General features: G+C 40.0%; 4 protein-coding genes across 8 annotated transcripts in view; 3 read left to right on the forward strand and 1 right to left on the reverse strand.

Moving 5' to 3' along the window:
• The window catches only part of pdm3 (pou domain motif 3), a 93746-nt gene that overhangs the window by 23149 nt on the left and 52137 nt on the right, over nt 1-18460 (reverse strand). The gene's annotated exons all lie outside the window — the stretch shown is intronic.
• LOC135437789 (uncharacterized) lies at nt 10066-10949 on the forward strand. Its single transcript, XM_064695857.1, has one exon. It carries the CDS (start codon nt 10222-10224, stop codon nt 10945-10947), a length of 726 nt encoding a protein of 241 aa, XP_064551927.1. The 5' UTR covers nt 10066-10221; the 3' UTR covers nt 10948-10949.
• LOC135437999 (uncharacterized) lies at nt 13766-14835 on the forward strand. Its single transcript, XM_064696138.1, has one exon. It carries the CDS (start codon nt 13909-13911, stop codon nt 14656-14658), a length of 750 nt encoding a protein of 249 aa, XP_064552208.1. The 5' UTR covers nt 13766-13908; the 3' UTR covers nt 14659-14835.
• On the forward strand, nt 16826-17884 carry LOC135437998 (uncharacterized). Its single transcript, XM_064696137.1, has one exon. It carries the CDS (start codon nt 16967-16969, stop codon nt 17792-17794), a length of 828 nt encoding a protein of 275 aa, XP_064552207.1. The 5' UTR covers nt 16826-16966; the 3' UTR covers nt 17795-17884.

Below are 18460 nucleotides of genomic sequence, written 5' to 3' on the forward strand. Positions count from 1 at the left end.
CTTCATTCCTAATTTAAATGCAAATGAGATTCATTTGCCAACGTTTGCGGGTTGGCAAGGGGCGAGATGTGAGAGTTGCAACATTGGACAGGCCCATGGCCCTGTGCTCGGTCAAAGCCGCACTGTAGCACTCATTACCCCAACAGCTCACACCCGGCTCTGTTTTTGGAGTCGCCTACCTTGGATCTCAGCTCAGTGGGTCTGCGAATTCTTTTGACGGGGGTGCTGGGAGCCGGGTGCCGGGTGCCGGCTGACGGGTGCCTGCTGACTGCAGCTACATTTATGCAAGTAGCTTAAATGGCTACAAAATGCGTTGCTTCGGCGAGATTTGTTGCATACATTAGGGCCGGCTGGCCGACTGTTGGCAACGCTTAGGCGCAACTTAAGCCCAACAATGTGAATGAGCCAGACACGGCCGTCCCGGACTGGCACTGGCAATCAGGCCTGCCAGCTCTCTGTCTCCCTGTGCTCTGTTCAGGTGTCACGCCGCCTCCCGTCCGACTGTAAATATAATCAGCCTGAAAATATGCTATGCTTTTTGGATTTCTTGATTAGTGCTCCTGTTGTCGGTCGCTGCGTGGCTTTGGTTACGCCGTCCACGAATCTCTTACCCACGCCGACTTTGTGACTGGCAGATGACTCCAGCTGGAGCAGACTCCACTGCGTGCCCCTAGGCGATGGCGGCAAACGTTGGCAAACGCATTCTACGAGAAATTACGGTTCGCATTTGGGGTTAAGGAACAAAAGACATTGCCTAAATGGCATTGGTCTGTACGTATATCAACGCTTTAGTTCCTTCAGCACCAACTCTGGATTTAATGTGTGAAATATCGAATAATCCAAATAATAAATGGAAGTTGCACAGGAGCAAAAAAGATTATAAATTATTTTTAAATATAACTTTACAAGAATATAAAACCATTGGTAATATATGTTTTGTTTGTTTTGTCTAAAACGTAAATATTTCAATATTATCTATTTCTCAATTCCACATGAAATCGGATCTCTTTTGATAATATAACAAGCCTACTCCAAGCTCATAAAATCCATATATATAAGAAACCAACTGAATACCAATATAAAGTTGTTGATTTAAAACTAAAATATATCTATTGATTTAACTGAGAACTATCTACGATATTTTATCGATCTTACTCTCAAAAGTTAAAACAAAAGTTCACACCTTAAAAATTCCCCAACTGGGATGTGGGTATACTAAAATATCAGCTGAAAAACTAAACAAGCTGCAAAACATAATTTTTCGTAAATTTCTTTTTGTTATATTCACACCTTTCGCTTCTCATAATATACATATCTCTACTCGGCTATTAATACGTTGCAATACACATACTAATGAAAAATTGCTATTGTCTATACATATGTGTATATGCTACACATGTATGTAGTTAAAATGCCTGTAGGTGTATATGGATAAATTTATTACTCATGCGCCACGTTGCACAGAGCACCAATCAATATGCAAGGCATCAAATATTTAAACTAAAAGTGCAAAATAACAAAAATGGCTGCGAAATTTAACACACAACATCAACATACAAAACAAGCGGCTGCGTGTGTGTGTGTGTGTGTGTGTGTGTGTGTGTGTGTGAGTGCGTGGAAACGAGATAGGGCATTGGCAAAACTGTTGCTAGACACAATGACAAAATTCTTCTAATTGAGTGCAATGGCATGCTGGCATGGGCGAGAGAGAAAGAAAGAGAAAGGAGAGAAAAGAGAGATAAGCTTATACATGTGTGTATGTGTGTGTGAGCTAGACAGACAAGTGCATTAAGACAAATTCAAGGCAGGCGGCAGCAGCAGCAGCTGCTCTAAAGTATGCAACAAAACCTAAAAACCAAACCCTTCCATTGTGGTCAAAATGCATTTACAGTTATGAATATACACATCTGCACATGCATACATATTCTCACATATATGTATATATTTGTATATATCTTGTTGATTTTTCAAATTATCAGGCTTTCGAGGCAGGGTTTGAGTTTTTGTGGCTCTGCCATTTGCTAGCCATGTACTTGTGGCCATTTTTTGAATGAATTATTAAATGCTTTGTAATTTATTTGATTGTGATTGTGTTTATGGCAGTGTGTATACACAGTATCTGTGTGGGTGGCTATGTGTGTGAGTCATGTATTTATTGCACTTAACTGTTTAGGGTAACATGCTACGTGCAGCCCTCGACATCACATTCTGCTGCCATTGTTGAAATCTTATGCATTTGTCATGAATTCGAAATATTTTCGGTTGGTTAAATGGTTCGGTTCTTCACTTGCCTGAACTCCAATGACAAGCTGTTCATATGTATGCGACTGTGTGTGTGTGTGTGTGCAATTGTGTGTGTGTACTTACTGCATTTGCTAGTGGCTGCAACATACCCCCGATGGTTGTTTGTAGGAATAGGTATTCGTATGTACGATTTTCGTGTCTTGTTAGTTTTTTGTATTATAGCAATTTATTGATCAATATTTCAACTTAGGCGTTGGCGTCATTTGTTACGCAGGCTAAGACAGTCCAGGCATTGTATGCATAACCTGTACTCCGAGTTCCATAGGACATAAATTACAAAGCAATTTGCAAATAAGTGCAAATGATTGCAACATATTTAAATATGCGTAGAGTACTATAATGCACGAAGATAATATAACATCTTTGCTCCAAAGCTTTGATGAAATTATACTACGAGACTTTAATGTTTATTCTACCTTATATTTTTCAATTCGATAAACTTTCACCTCAATTTAATTTTTGTTTAAAATAACTTGACATAGATTTTCCGTTGGAGAGAAATAAATGAAAACGATAAATATATATTAAACTTGAAGGAAATATCTTGGAATGAACAACGACGGGTAATATATTCAATGCATCTCTTCTTAGAGTTAAGAGCCGAACATTTTATTGTACAATTTAAAACAACTTGTGCGCTTAGAAATGACTTGTGCTCAAGCGAGTTTATAACTAAGTCGCCATTTTGCTTTGAAATGGCAGACAGGATAGATGTACACACACTTATGTGCCGGCTCCCATAATTAGATTGCATTATGTAAGTGTTGCCAGGGCGGCCAGTGGATGCCACTAGACGCCAAACCCCACCACATAGCCGGTCTAAGCCCTTAACCCTTACCCAAGGCAATTTCAATAAAATTCGGTGCTAGTCCGGGACGAACTAAACCCAAAAAGCAGTCAAATGTCTCAGACACAAGCCACAGCGATGTCTCGCCCTGGCATTATGCCTTGTCCAACACACACACACACAGACACACACACATGCACTCTCTTAGAAAACTTCCTCTCTCTCTCCTTGTGTGGCCTGTGAGCTGTAGGATTTGGCCAAGGCAATGGCCTTTCAAAATTTTCGAATTTACGTAAATTTAACTTTCTTGAAATACACTTAACTGTAAAATTAATTATAAAAGGCAATTGTGTGTACGTGTGTGTGTGTGTCTGGGTTTATGTGCATGTTTATCTAAGTGTGTATGCATGTTATACACATACATACAGCCGCACACCCACTTAAGTTTGTCTTGGTCTTTGGCCGAAAAGGTGTTGGCATGGAATTTGCATAACCAACTGAACGTCAATGTCTTCTGCATGCGACCAGCATGTGTGTGTGTAGTGTGTGTGTGTGTGGTATATATGTAAGCATGTACAGTTGTGCGCGTCGACATTTGCATAGTCCACGTTGAATACATGACCAACCAGTTTCTATGTATGCGAAAACACACTAATTAAATGTTGAAGGCAGTTTATATTGATGCCCCCGCATGGCCAGCGGGCAGGAAAATCAGGCTGAGGGGCTAGGACAGGCACAGGTAAATATACATGTATATATCTACACATATGTGCTGTGCATTATATAACAGAGAGCGTTTGTGTGTGTGTGTGTCGGCTTGCCTAAGAAAATCTATAGCCGACGGGGCTCAAACTCAAACCGCAGCCAAATGTCTTCATTTTGCACATCAAACCAAATGCAGCCACAGTTACACACACACACTCACACATTATCAGGTATGCTTGTTTGTGTGTGTGTGTGTATGCTTGTTAAGGATATGTAATTACATTCGGCATCATTCGGACTTGTCTTTGTTGCCCAAAGCAGCAACAGCAGAACAGGATACAGAGGAAGCATATCTATGCCTTGCGAGCATAAGATTCGGCAGGGAAACACCTAAATCGAATCAAAGAAAATTATTCAAAAATATTTAAGATAAGGTTTTAGAATGTAAAGCTTAACTGGTAAAACAAATATAAAAGACGAACTAATAAAATGATCTATTATTTTTTTCAAGTTTTATAATGCAAATATTGGGTATTTGCAAAAGCAAATATGTGTGGTCCGTACTATAAAATTAGTTCTTAACGCGATTCATCCAAAATAATCAGAAAATTTCGGACTAAATTCAAGAGTTGATTAAGTTATTCACTATGTGTTGATGCGAAGTTTTTGTATCAATAAGCTGGTTCCTTTAGCAGGTTGTTGTAAGGTTTTTGTGTGAAACTCACGATGAAAACTGATCATAAATTATTTTACATCATCAAAGCAATGCCTTTGAAATTGTAGAAAACATGCCTTTGATTTTGAAAATTAATTATGTAATTAGGTATAAAACTTTAATTGTGTTAAAAGCCATTTCGAAGGTATCTACTGAGTGAATATCTGTGGCCTTGTTTGCCCCTTGCTTTGGGTCGTAATTATGCATTATGCAATGCAATTATCAGTCTGACAGTTCGGTTAATGCCACAACCCTATGGCTAGCTAACTAGCCCCGACTCAGACATCCCGACTCCGTGGCATTTTGCATAGTCATAGACACGGCGCACATGGAACACTCCTAAACAATAAGAAACTGTCTTGAGGCTCTGCCACCTGCCCGGTTTACACACGCAGACATTTTTAATTAAACGTAAAATTTTTGCACTATTGATTAGTTTCCGAAGGCTGGCGAAGGGAGCCACGCGAGAGCATGTTAAATTGTGTAGCCCCAGTTATTGCCAACGCATTAGTATTAGCGCCTCAAATGACGTGACTTGCCCGTGTTGGCCCCGCGGGGGGAGCTTGCAACTCGGCAGGACTTGGGCTGCCGTCAGGACTGACACGCGAACAGCCGGTCTGCGGGCCTGCCATTGTTCGGCTAGCAGGCCGCAGGCGGCGGGGAGCGTGTGAAGTGTGGCGGGTAGCGAGTTTTGGTTGCCAGTTTGGCGTCTTTTTAACACAATGACAGTTAATTAGATTGTAAGGATAGGTAAAGGATATATGCGCAAGTATAATGTTAAGTTTTCTATGCAGGTGCAATAGTTTTCCGCCCGCAAAACTTTATGTCTGCCTGTAAATGAGCCTAATTGACTTGGTTACGAAAGTGGTTGGGACAGGCAAGCTGGCATTGATTTTGGATGTAGATACGATAAATCGAATATTATATAATGTGTATGTATACAATTTGTTATGCAGATGTTTTTCTCAACCTTATATTTTGCCCACAACTGTAGCACAAATCTTACAAACCAAATTAAACCAAATTTCATGCTAAGAAATTCCCTCATTTAATTGCCAGTTTTCCATGGCTTCAACTAATGAAATCATTAAAATTGTTTAGAAGCAAATTTGCAAATGGCATGCAGGACAGACATACACACGCACACATTAGTAAACAGCGCCATGTTAAATTTATGTGGCTAACTGAAGGTAAATATAATATACACTCATACAAACATCCAACTTGAGCCGGCGGAGACCAACACAGACACTGCTAAAGTTGCGAGTGGCGCATTTAAAGGCAAAGATGCCAAACTACCCCCATGTCGCCCCCAGCCTGAGCCAAGTGCCAGCCGCGTGCGCTACTTAAACCCTTGGCCAAAACTATGCCCCAGCCCAACGAGGAGGACAACGGCGCCCAGACATCGAAAACATGATTTTAGTGTTTTCAAATTTGAATTTTAAACAAGTCATAATATAATTTGGCTAAGCAGTAAAGGAAAAAGCAACATCACAAGCACAAAACCAGAACCTCATACTGCCGAAACCCCTTGTTAGGCCCTTGTCTGTGTCCACTTGCTGGGCTTTAATCCGGCAGAGAACCCGAGCCATGGCCGTATAACCCAACCCAGTCCGGCAGCCACGCAGCTCGAGAAAATTAGCTTAAGCTGAGGCCCAGCTCATTTTTCGTTTGGCGTTTTTCTTGCTCACCAAATTGTGAAATTTAAATTAGATACAAAAGTAGCTCAAGCTCACTGTTTATATATATTATATATATGAATATATACAGTATGTACATATAAATCCTGTATGCTTATATACAGGACTACGTGGTGGGTGTTGGGGTGCAGCTTGTCCGCGTCGGGCAAACTATCTCACACGAAATATTGTAATTTTCTTCCAACCAAAGACGTAAACGGATATTAGCAGCAAATGTATCCCCACGTCATTTGTAGTCCTTAACGTTGTCCTGCCGTTGACTCTGCTTACAGCAAATGGCAATGGAAGCGCCCTTTGTTATCGAATATGCTGATTAGTTTGAGCAGGGTTGATATATCGCCAACTGCAAACTTTCAATTAATTGAGCAATTACAGTCTAGAAATAAATCCAGAAAGCGCGATGATGGCTGGGAATGAGCTACTTGATGTATCGAATATTTATGTGAATGATTATATTAATTTCAAATTGTCGACTAGAAGGTACCTTTAAGTATAACAGTTACTTAATTTAAAAGACTAAAATATATCGGCTATTCGATATTCTGACATTAAAAATGTCATCTCTAAGTGCATGCACATGTGCTTAACAACACAGCCTTAAAATCGAACGGAAGGTAATTTTTAAAATCGTATAAATACCGAATTATCAATTTGCTCAATATGAAAATGAATTAGTAATAAACAATCGATTTCGAATATAATTATATAATTTATAATATATATAGAGAATATGTAATAAGGGCACATAATAGATCGAATAAGTAATTAGGAAATATGTCACATTACATGTATTTTATAACACAAACTATCATATGTATACATGTATTTAATATGTCGTCTAATATCGACTTTTCGATATTCCCGATGCCAAGTGTCATCTCTAATTGCGAGTGCTACAATGTAAATCGAAACTGCTTATGAGGTTGGTAACAACTTTTTGCCGCATGGCAGCTCGACTGGGCTCGACTGGGCTTGGACTGCTGTCGCGGGCTTGCTTAAAAGGGACTAAGTATATATACACACTCACACACACACACAGACAAACATATATAGTTTAAATCATATAGTAGTTGCTCTGTCGCAGTCGCCGTCGTTACACTTTAAATATGCCTCGGTGGGCCACACGGAGTGTGGGCGTCGCATTTCTAGGGCGTTGTTATCGTCAACTCGACTTGCATACATTTTCCATTCTAATTTCTAATTATTTCAATTATGTGAGTGTGTGTGTGTGTGCAGTGGCTGTAGCTGTAGTTGTGGCTGTCTGACCAGCTGGGTGGGCTGTGTCCTCGACCTGCCGGATTCCCCCATACCAAGCGCCACATAGCCTGTCTGTCTATGCGAATTAATTAAGTGTTTTCGTGCGCGGGCAAAATCCTTTTGCGGTTCAGCTGCCTCGTGGGCTGAGTAAAAGTTATAGGGCTTAGCTAAGGCTAAGGCGTTCTGACCATGTGTTTACGTTCGTGCATATGTGTGTGCGTGAGTGAACGTGGAGCTGAGAGAAAATCAATTATAAATTAAACATTTATTAAAGAAAGCATTGCCTTGCCCAAGCAGCACAACTTGAGCTTCGGCCCACTATGCCTATGCAAATCAAGCGGCGCATAAATAATGCGACATCATTATTTAGGCAGGTAGGCGAAAGATTTAGCTGCGGATGCGGCCAGAACGTTTTGTCGTCAAGCCAGCGATGGCAGTCAAAGTATCTCAGGTAACCAAGGCAACCAAGCCATCCAACCAACCATCGATCCATCCATCAATTATGTTGAAGTCGAGCTTTGCCTTTTGGCAGCTGCTTAAATGTGATTCCACTCATTTCGATTGTCTCCCTCTTGATTATGCACATGCATTTGGTAGACGCGCTCGTACATCAAACTCGAAGCTCTCAGCCCGTTGCTGGCAGTCGAACTCGAATAAATGCGGCCTGCATGCATATACGATCTACAAATATATGTATCTGCGACCATATGCTGATAGATGCCGAGTATAACTGATTTGTGTGTATATATCTGCATTGGTAATTTGCTATAAAGCGAATTTAATATGGCACGCAGTGCCCCTTGATTTTCTTTCCTTAAGACTTGTGTTTTTCATTTTATGTTTATACTCTGTTCGCAGAGAGAAAGAGACGACATGTGTACCATAATCGTCTTTTCTGATAAAGTTTTAAATTTTTGACCAAGAAAACGAAAAGTCCCAATAAATTGATAGCCTACAATTTGGACCTACCTAGCCCAAAGATCGCGTCAAAATTATTAATGGTACTTTTTGCATACCTTCCCTTTAACCCATACAAATTTAGAAAATATTTCATCTTTAAAGGTACTTCCTTATTGTTTTGATATGTAAGCACATTTTCATCCCAAGAATGAAACATTTCATTAAAATCGGACTATAGTCAGCGAATATCTTGAACTTGTCTTAGGGAATTTTTGTGTATGTATGTATAAAAGAAATTTCTAATGTTTGTTACGGCAGCTTAACGCGGAATACAAGGGTATTTTCTAGTCAGGCACTCTTGACTAAAACAATATTGTGTGCATTTGCACATGCGCAGCAGGAACCCCAAAGATACTTTGCATGCCAGATGAGAGACTTGACTGCTCTTACTCTAGCCTTTCTGTTGATTTGCATTTACATTGTTAAGTAGCCTGGAACACAGACAGGCAGACGGACAAACAGACAGACATAGGAAAAGAAACTATTAGATCGACAAAAGTTGCACGTATTACACACTTTTGAACACTCAAAGTCCAAAAATATATATATGTAAATAATATATAGAGTTAACGGTAAGCAGAGTTGCAATACATATGGACATAACATCAAGAAAATGATATCGTAATACTAATAGATGGATAACTTTAAAAATTGTCTCTATTTTATGGTAAGAGTCGAAAATTATGAATATAAATTAATATCCTTCTATTACATTTTTAAGTTTTCTCCTTTTTTCAGAAGGTGTTATTTAGGCCATGGAATTTCTGTGCGATGTTAGTAACTCGCAGAATATTTTTTTTACGATGGTCGGGACGTTATTTAATTTAAAATACTGGGCGGGAAATTAGAAAAAAGACAAAATATCGATGAAGCACGCACACAATATTATTTTCACGCAATTATTTAATACAACTTTAATTATTAAAATCTTGAAAACCTGGAAATAACCGTTTGCAAGATTCAGATTCTACTCGAGTTAGTCTTGCGCACAAAGTCTTAAATCTCTATATATGTATAAAACTATTTGTCCTGACTGACTGAATGGGATGAAGGTGCACGTTAAGACGGGGTTTCGGGAAATTTGGCCCACATGCGTGGAAAAATTTGTATGAAACTTTATTGTTTATTGTTTATTGATCCTCAAACTCAGCTTCAAAGATCTTTGTTCAAATTCATTTGAGGAGTGCTTCACACTTTTCAAAAAATACATTGCTCCTTGGTGGAAATGGGGGTCAAAGATTTGGTGGATGATGTTTCTCGCTCAAATTCATTTCCAAGGATCTATATACAAAATCATTTAAGACGTCTGCGATGGAAAGTGCGATTCAGCGATTTTTTTGTTGAAGTTTTAAGTTTTGTCCGATTTGCTTCACACTTATTTTCAAAAGCTCTGCATAAGAACTTAATGAACCCGTGTTTCAGCGATTTGGGAAATTTCACCCGCAACATTTGGAAATTGGCGGAAAACGGTTGTATGAAAGTTTTTGTTAACCGTCTCATCGTTTTCAAAATCATTTTTAAAGCGGGTGGACTCACTAGTATAATATAAAAAACCTATTCACTTAAGATAAAACTCTCAAAGCAGGCGTCAATATGACTGTCATTGATTTTCAGGGTAAGAAAGTGTAGCCCGAAAATGTTCAGTCTGCAATCAACTGCGACAGCTAAAATTTGTTTTTAATTTTTCCTTTTTGGCTTTTTGGAAAAATTTTCTAAATTTATATTCCCCTCTTTTTGGTTCCAAATTTGTAAAGTTCAATGTCGATGTGGAAGCAAATATCTGGCAAGTCTCGATGCCTGCTGGGAAAAGCCCGGATTCTAGATTCTGTTCTACTTCGAGGCTTATCGAGCGAGGACCACAATCCCATGCCACAGCACAATCCCACTCCAACGTGCATGGAAAAAAAAAAATTGTGGAAAAGAATACTCCTTGCGTCGATGACCACCCCAAACCACGCAAGGCAGAGAATATTCAGGAAACTTTTCCCTTCTACAACCTGATAAAATTCAGCAAGGATTGCTGTAAAATGGATTGCGCGGAGCTAGAGTTCCCTAGCTTCGACAAGTGTCTCTACAAAGAGTCGGACAAGAACAAGCGCAAGTACCAGATCACCTGGGTAGAGTGTCCACCTGTTGAAATCAAGCCCAAGAAGATCTGTTGCCATGTCAGGGACGCGCGCCCACCTTTTGAGCGTCGCAAGCCCAAAGAGAGACCCAGCACGGCCTGCCAGCCACCCCCAGAAAAGTGTGAAGACGTGAAATGTAAAAAAATTACAATGCCCCACTGTTGTAGGCCTGCGCGTGTTCCTGGCAAGTGCCAGCGTATCCGCTATCCCAGCGTTTGCGCAAAGGTGAAGGCGCCATACCCAGCCTTCTCGGAGTGCTCCCGTCCCAAGCTGCGCAAGAGGCGTAGTTCCGAATGTCACTGTTGGGATGAAATACCAATGTGCGTGCTGCTCAGGGTTCTAAACAAGCGTCTCAACTCTGGCCGTATAAGCATGAATCCCTGCAAGCCCTGAATCGGGGCTGCACGTTTAGAGCTTTTACCTAGCAGCACTGACAGTAGTATTTCGCATCAACAGAATCAATTGATCGTAGACTCCAATTGAACATCATGGACAAATTAATATCACATAATTTTTCATAATAAATACTGATTCTAAATATTTGCTGTTTTCCTCAAATTCTCGGCAAAGGGTTCGGTTTTACCAGAATTTGTAGAGCTGCAAATTGAACTTCTGTGTAAAAAAGAGGTAGCCAAAATTGCTAATTGGAATCCTGTCCATTGGCTGTTCCTTGTTTATCAATTTACACGGGATTATTTTTAGCAAGAATTTGATTTGCAGCGGGCAAAGGGAATATTTTGCATTTTTACGATCATTCTATATAATTTATAGCAGCGTGGCTTTTAACTGAGTTCAGGTAGTCTGATTTTGGCTGCCATGCAACGTGGCAGCCATAAAGCTAGCTGTGACCATTTTGTTTTAAAATCAAAGTAGGCATATCGATTTTTCACACAGTTCTAAAGATACTTTCCTAGCATTGTCAGATTCAGACATGATTTGGTCGCAATAAGAACAAATTCAAAATTTTTTTCTCCTCTTGGCATAACTTCCAAATTATATTTATTTATTTTATTTTATTTTTGATTCGACACTTACGAAATGACTGGTATACTGTCTATTGCGAAAGGCGTTCGTGTCGTAAGCCCCATATGTCGTTGTTTGTCCTTCAGTTCAAGATTCACAGCGCTGCTGCGTTCGAGGACGGCAGCGGGACAGGGATTCTTGCAGAGACATGCTGAAATCGAAAGATCTTTGTTGGCGGGATTCCCTATTGGAAGCACCCAAAGCGTAAAGCAATTGAGTAACTATCCTTTGGAGAGAGAAAGTAAACCCCGTACTATCAACCGGGGGATGTCCGGTAGGAAGCAAAAGGAAGAAAAACCATTGGGTGTCGCCGGGGAGGATTTTGGAAGAAAGCCAACGAGCAAAAAGACAAGCCTCGAAGGGAAGATCTATTGTCGAAAACAGAAAGAGGAAAAGCCGCTCAATATGCATGGAGAGATATTGTGCCGAAAACAAAAGGAAGAAAAACCCGTTGGAATAAATGGGGAGATCTTTGGCAGAAAACAAAAGGAAGAAAAGCCCGTCAGTATAGATGGAGAAATCTTCTGCAGAAAGCAAAAAAAAGAAAAGCCCGTCAGTTTAGATGGAGAAATCTACTGCCGAAAACAAAAAGAAGAAAAACCAATCCTTACCAGTGGAGAAATATTATCCCGCAAGATAAAGGAACAAAAGCCCGTTGGAATAAATGGAGAGATCTTCTGCAGAAAACAAAAGGAAGAAAAACCTACCAGTATAAATGGCGGGATCTTTTGCAGAAAGGAAGAAAAGGAGGAAAAGCCAGAAGCTATAAGAGAGATCTTCTGCAGAAAACAAAGAGAAGAAAAACCCATCAGTACGGATGGAATGATCTTTTGCAGAAAACAAAGGGAAGAAAAGCCCGTCGGTATAAATGGAGAAATTACCTGTCGAAAGCAAAAAGAAGAAAGGCCCGTTGGTACGAATGGGGATTTTGGCAGAAAACAAAATGAGGAAAAGCCCGTCGTTAAAAATACAGAAATCGTCTGCAGAAAGCAAAAGGAGGAAAAACCCATGACTGCGAATGTTTTTGGCAGAAGGCAAAAGGAAGAGAAGCCAGTCAGTCTGAATCCAGAGATTATCTGCCGCAAGCAAAAGGAAGAGAAACCCTTTGAAATGATCAAAGAGATCCTCTGCAGAAAACAAAAAGAAGAGAAGCCTATTACTACGAATGTTTTTGGCAGAAAGCAAAAGGAAGAGAAGCCAGTCAGTCTGAATCCAGAGATTATCTGCCGCAAGCAAAAGGAAGAGAAACCCTTTGAAATAATCGAAGAGATCCTCTGCAGAAAACAAAAAGAAGAAAAACCCATGACTGGGAATGTTTTTGGAAGAAAGCAAAAGGATGAGAAACCCTGTGAGAATGTCCTTTTGGCTGATAATATGCTAAAAGCAGATCGCTTGTCTGAACGATCGGCAATTAGGAAATAAGACACTTTCCTGACAGTACAAATTTAATCAAATTATGCGGTGTACAAAAAAATAAAAATAAATAAATTGTTAAATTGCAGTCATTTTCATATTTTATACCATACATCAGCAGGTAATTGCTGATCTGCTTTTGTAATTCCTTTATTCAAATTGATTGGGTCAATATTTTGTGCTAGGGACAGAAGCAGATACATTCGGTGAACCTTGAACGTGGGCCGACCTGTGGCTTGCGCTGAACTATTTCGATTTCAATCATTGGTAACTCGCATTGTTTCCGATCAATCGATTAAAATCGACTTGGAAATCATGGTTATTGACCAGGTCGTAAACAAATTAAGAATGAAAGGTTCTAGAAATATATTAGGTAAATTGGGTATTAAGGACCTATAAAGTATGCACATTTTTACCTTATCCTAAGAACCCCACACTTGAATCAATGTATTTTAAAGTCCATGCAATTTTATATTAAAATCAGACTAGACCCACAGCAAAAAAGAGTCATATTCCCAATATTGTTGGGCTGAGAGCAGAAGATTATTTGTAAAATTAATTTCTTAGGTAGGAACTCTCGACAAGAACAGTCGTAACTTCACTTCTCTTTAAGTTCAATACACAAATTGGTACTTTGTCATGAAATAAATATTGAATAATCGAAAGTATTAGAAGCCACTAGATTTATAGTCAAAGTTTAAATTGCTTTTTCGAAAAGTACAACATCAAAGGAACCCTTGCTTTTGGATAAGCTAAGGAGTTTGCTTTGCTCTGAGATTAGTAGAGTTCCGAGTATTCGTTGGATAGATCTTTTGGAATTTCAAAAATTTGTTTAGGATTTACGTATTATCTAAATTATATGTTTAAAACAAAATTAAAAAACCATAGAAAATTTTCATTGCGAGAAAAGTTTTCAGCATGCTCTCATTTCCCAAAAGATGTCGCGTAGGCAACATCGTTTCGGTGGCTCGGCTGGGATCGTTTAGCCTGGCAAACCGACCAATACGCCATTACTCGGACAAGGAGGAGTGTAAGCCAGTAACTGCCTCCAAGTGCGGTCTTGTGCTTAACGAATACACCTGTGGCTTAAAGCCCACGAAGATGTACGTTACCAAGCCGAAGGTTCACCATCCTCCCCTGGTGTCGATGTGGAAGATTGAAGATTGTGAACCGGAAATATGTACTTTGGATCTTCGCTACGACATGAAGTATTACCGCATTTCAGATAAGAAGAAGCGCAAATACCAGGTGACATGGAACGAATGCCCACGCCTTCTTGTCAAACCAAGAAAAGTGTGCCTCTACGAAAAAATGGTGCGCCCCAAGATAGAGCGTCGCAAGCACGCCAAGGTGATTGCTGTTCCACAGATAACGAAGTCATGTATCGCACTAATACGTAAAGATACGTGCGAGTACGTCAAAGCTCCTTGCTGCAAAGTTGGTCGCAGACCACCCAAGTGCCGTGCTGCTTTCCGCACTCTTGGCAGCTGCAAAAAACGCAAGACGCCCTATCCAAGCTTTTCGGAGTGCAAAAAGGATGAAGCGATACCATTACCGCCGACCGAATGTAAATGCTTGAACGCCTTTGCCTTGTGCGATGCATGGGCAGTATTGCGGCGACGTATTGCTAGGGGACAACAGCCAGGCCAGGCCTGTGGCGAAGCTTAAGACTTAGCTCGAATAGTAAGGTGCCCCAAAGTCCCGATGAGCAAGAGATCTAGTATGACATACTCGCGACGGATAACACAAATAATAAAATTATATTATATATAAATTTATTACAAAATAACTGACATTTATAATAGCTTCATGTTAAATAAACGCAAATGCAAATTTCTTACCAGATATTTTTTCGACATTTTATCATGGTTGCTGTATATTTCCTGTCAGTGTTTAAAATTGTACAGGCATGCTCTAATAATTGAGTTTTTCCATTCTAGCAGTATATTTGGAAGTAAACGAAACAAAATTCAATAAAAATGCTGCGAAATATGGCTTGGCGTTTTCATTTGACTTTGCGACACACTGCATGGTCAGTTGCAATTGCTTCTCGATTGTTTGGTAAGGATGCCTCATGTGGCAACAAGTCATCCAAGTGCGACTCCAAAAACAAGGTCAAGCCTAGCTGTAAACGCACACGCAAGCCCCAGGAGTGCAAGAAGACGCCTGCGCCTTACCCTAGCTTTTCAGAGTGTAGAAAGGAGCCAACTCCGCCGAAGTCACCCAGCGAATGCGATTGCCTAAAGCCGGACAAATGATTTAAGAAAATAGTAAAAATAAAACTGCAAATTATTCAAAGTTAAATCAAGGAAGATTTTTTGCAAAATTTCATTTGAGATATTCTCTTGCCTATAGATAGATATCTGGCTTGTAGCTATTCGTGTACACACTTCCGCTCTTGGAAAATCTATAAACATTCATCCTTGGTATAAGCTCATATAAGCTGTCATTACTTTCAAATTAAAAACGTTTTCAAATTGAAAACAAAGTAACCCTAGGTGTCTTGGGCTGATATTAAATATATGTGTTTCACACATTTTCATCAGCTTTTATTATATGATTCGGTTTGTTACACAATTTTATTTATGAAACTAAAATTTTGGGGGAAAAAAATAAGAGAATAATATAAATTATTGTTGTGTCTAAATTCTAAAAGCAAATATGCAAACGTTAAAGCAATTCTGGCGACATTTAAGAAATGGAGAGTTGAGCCTTCATCTGGCTGCCAACTCGTCTATACTGGATAATAGATGCTGGGATCTTCGCAAGCAGGCCCGCCGATGTGAAGCGCCCCCAGCAAAGCGACGTTCCAGCTACGATCAACATTTTTATCGGCCGCGTTCTCGTGATCGCCACTTTCTCAGTCAAAATTGGTTGTCTAGAGAGGACGTGGTTCAAGATGTGGCAAGCGATGATAACCACGAGGCAGTCCGCGCTCATGAACCAGAGGAATCTGTATATGAGCCTATGAGCGAGAGCCGCTTCGATCGCATCCACTACAGACCAAAGCAACTAAAGGACCGATTCTATGAGCGTACTTGGGCTGATTTTGAAGATAAAAAGAGTAATGAACCGTTAGACTCTCTTCAACCCAGCTGTGCGGCAACACAGCCAGGACTGACCCCTGAAACCAAGCCACCGATCAAGTACAGAAAGCCCGCAGAGTGCAGAAAATCGGATGTCCAGAGCAAAAAAGTGGTTAAATATGAGTGTGTGGCCTGCAATCGTTACTCTCAGACGCGCCCACCCCTTCTCTTGTGACGTGTTACTGTTTAAGATGCGATTAAAAATGATTATAAATAATTTAAGAAAATATCTTGTTATTTAAAATAAAGAATTATATAATTATAAGCTGAATGCATTGAAGCTACACATAATATCGTTTTTAAACGTAGGCTCTAGGCCAGACATCTTGCACATATTGTGGGGCAGCAAGCATTATTTCCTTAGATCCATTCAACAGTTTATGCATTTATGGTTTTACCTCAGCCCATTTACCAAATAGGCTCATGGGAAAGCTTTAACTATCCATACCAATCTCGGAGCTTTGTATTTTCCAATGTGTGCCTAGAAAGGAGTCGACGGTCAGACTGACCGACGGATTGGATCGACCCGGCTATATTGTATGTATGCATGTGTTTTTAATGCGGTCTAAAAAGCCTTTTTCTGTTCCAGGCATTTGCAACCCAAAATCATTTCTACCGCATTTAAATAAATATGAGGAAATCCAGTCAAAATCGTTGATATTAAGAAAAAACCTCATCAGGTTGGCTATGACTTTTACTTAAAATTTATCGGGAGATGGTTATGTGTTCCATACAACATCATTTAGTTTTTAAGTTGATTTTCTGGAGTTAGTATCATTCCGGAAAAAGTAAAAATGAAAATCGTTCAGTAACACTATTTTTGGTAAATCACACGTTTGGGTATAAAATTTCTTCGAAAAATTGTATTCTCAAAGTAATCTAAATTGACGATGCGGACTTTGAGAAAAAACTTTTCTCAGCTGCCGATGGCGGTAATACAGAGGTGCCCACATTCGCCGAGCCCAGGACTTCTCTCGGCCATTGGCTCTTCGAACGTACTAAGCTCCAATCGTTGTTTGGACACATTGTATGGTCCAGATTCATGTGAAGAGTGCTTAGAGTCTTACAAAATATCTCCTGCCCGCACCGACCTAAAGAAGATGGAAAAGCCAGATCCCTTTAAAAACAAGGATCCATGCTGGCAATCGCTTCGTCGTACGGAGTACAAGTGCCGCACTGATCCCGAGTACTTGCTAGATGCTTTCATTGATGCGAAGAAGAAATGTCTTCAGGACCCCTGTGCATGGGATGTACCCCGTGCTGATTTAACCTACTACAGGCCGTCCGACAAATTAAAGCGCAAGTATCCACGCACTTGGATTAAGTGTGTGGTGAAGCGGCGCAAGGTTAAGATGCAGTGTGCCTGGAAGCCCGTTCCACACGAACGTCGCAAGTTTAAACGTATACACAAGACTTCGACCTGTGAAGCGGACGCCTGCGCTCTAGGTGCCCCACATTTGAAGCTGCTTGTCTGCAGACCTCCAGAAAAATCGTGTCCGCGTATAACAATGCCATTTTGTAAGACAAGCGCTCTTCCACCCAAGTGCAAAACGGGCCACAGAAGTCCAAAAAACTGCCGCAAACGTTTAACCAAGTACCCTGCATTCTCAGAGTGCCTAATAGATCCGTTACCAACAGCACCACCCGTCGAATGCAAATGCCTCAGGACCCCGTCAATGTGCAGTGTTTGGGAATACTTCCGGAACAAGAAATCCTAGAAGAATCGGACCTTAAGGCGTATTCAATTAATTGACGGATAAAATTGCTTCAAAATATTAATGTCAATAAAATTTTGCTGAGCCACATAACTTCATTTATTTACGCCGAAAATTAAACTAGATTAATTTCAGAACATCAAATTAGACATGTTTTATAAAGCATATATTTAAAGATTCCCCCTATAGAGCTATACGCATTAGTAGTTACAGTAAAACTACAATAAACTTATAGTGGTCCCATCCGGGTGGTTGCGATGCGCCGGACCTTTAAGGTTCCATGAGTGCTTTAAAACTGGGACTAGCGGTCGCCAAGGCTGTTGATGCAGGTCAAAAATATATAATTACTTTATGGGGACGGTTATGTCCCAGCCGATAAACAATTGGTAAGAGTATAAAAGGGTCTACATGAGTTGGTCATATGCGAAACAGGCCGAGGAAGAACGGTCTTATTTAATTTCATACCATAATATAGATTAACATTGATTGATTGAAGGCATATGATACTTCCCTATTTTATAGGTAGAGTCTTGCGTCTTGGCGTATATATTATACCATATTGGAATTCATATAACTTCCAATTTCACGTCAGTTTTGGGGAAAGAAAACTCAGCACAACTTGTGCCTTACACAAACAAGATTTACTCTTTTCTGATGTTCATTTGTTCT

This window comes from Drosophila montana, unplaced genomic scaffold, assembly GCF_035044405.1.
Source record: "Drosophila montana isolate Dmon_TW-CO22-7 unplaced genomic scaffold, ASM3504440v1 contig_3833_1, whole genome shotgun sequence".
Classification (NCBI taxonomy): domain Eukaryota; kingdom Metazoa; phylum Arthropoda; class Insecta; order Diptera; family Drosophilidae; genus Drosophila; species Drosophila montana.

Bases quoted from the DNA above. Each gene is read 5' to 3' on its own strand.
- LOC135437789 (XM_064695857.1), top strand. From the start codon at position 10,222: ATGCCTGCTGGGAAAAGCCCGGATTCTAGATTCTGTTCTACTTCGAGG.
- LOC135437999 (XM_064696138.1), top strand. From the start codon at position 13,909: ATGCTCTCATTTCCCAAAAGATGTCGCGTAGGCAACATCGTTTCGGTG.
- LOC135437998 (XM_064696137.1), top strand. From the start codon at position 16,967: ATGCGGACTTTGAGAAAAAACTTTTCTCAGCTGCCGATGGCGGTAATA.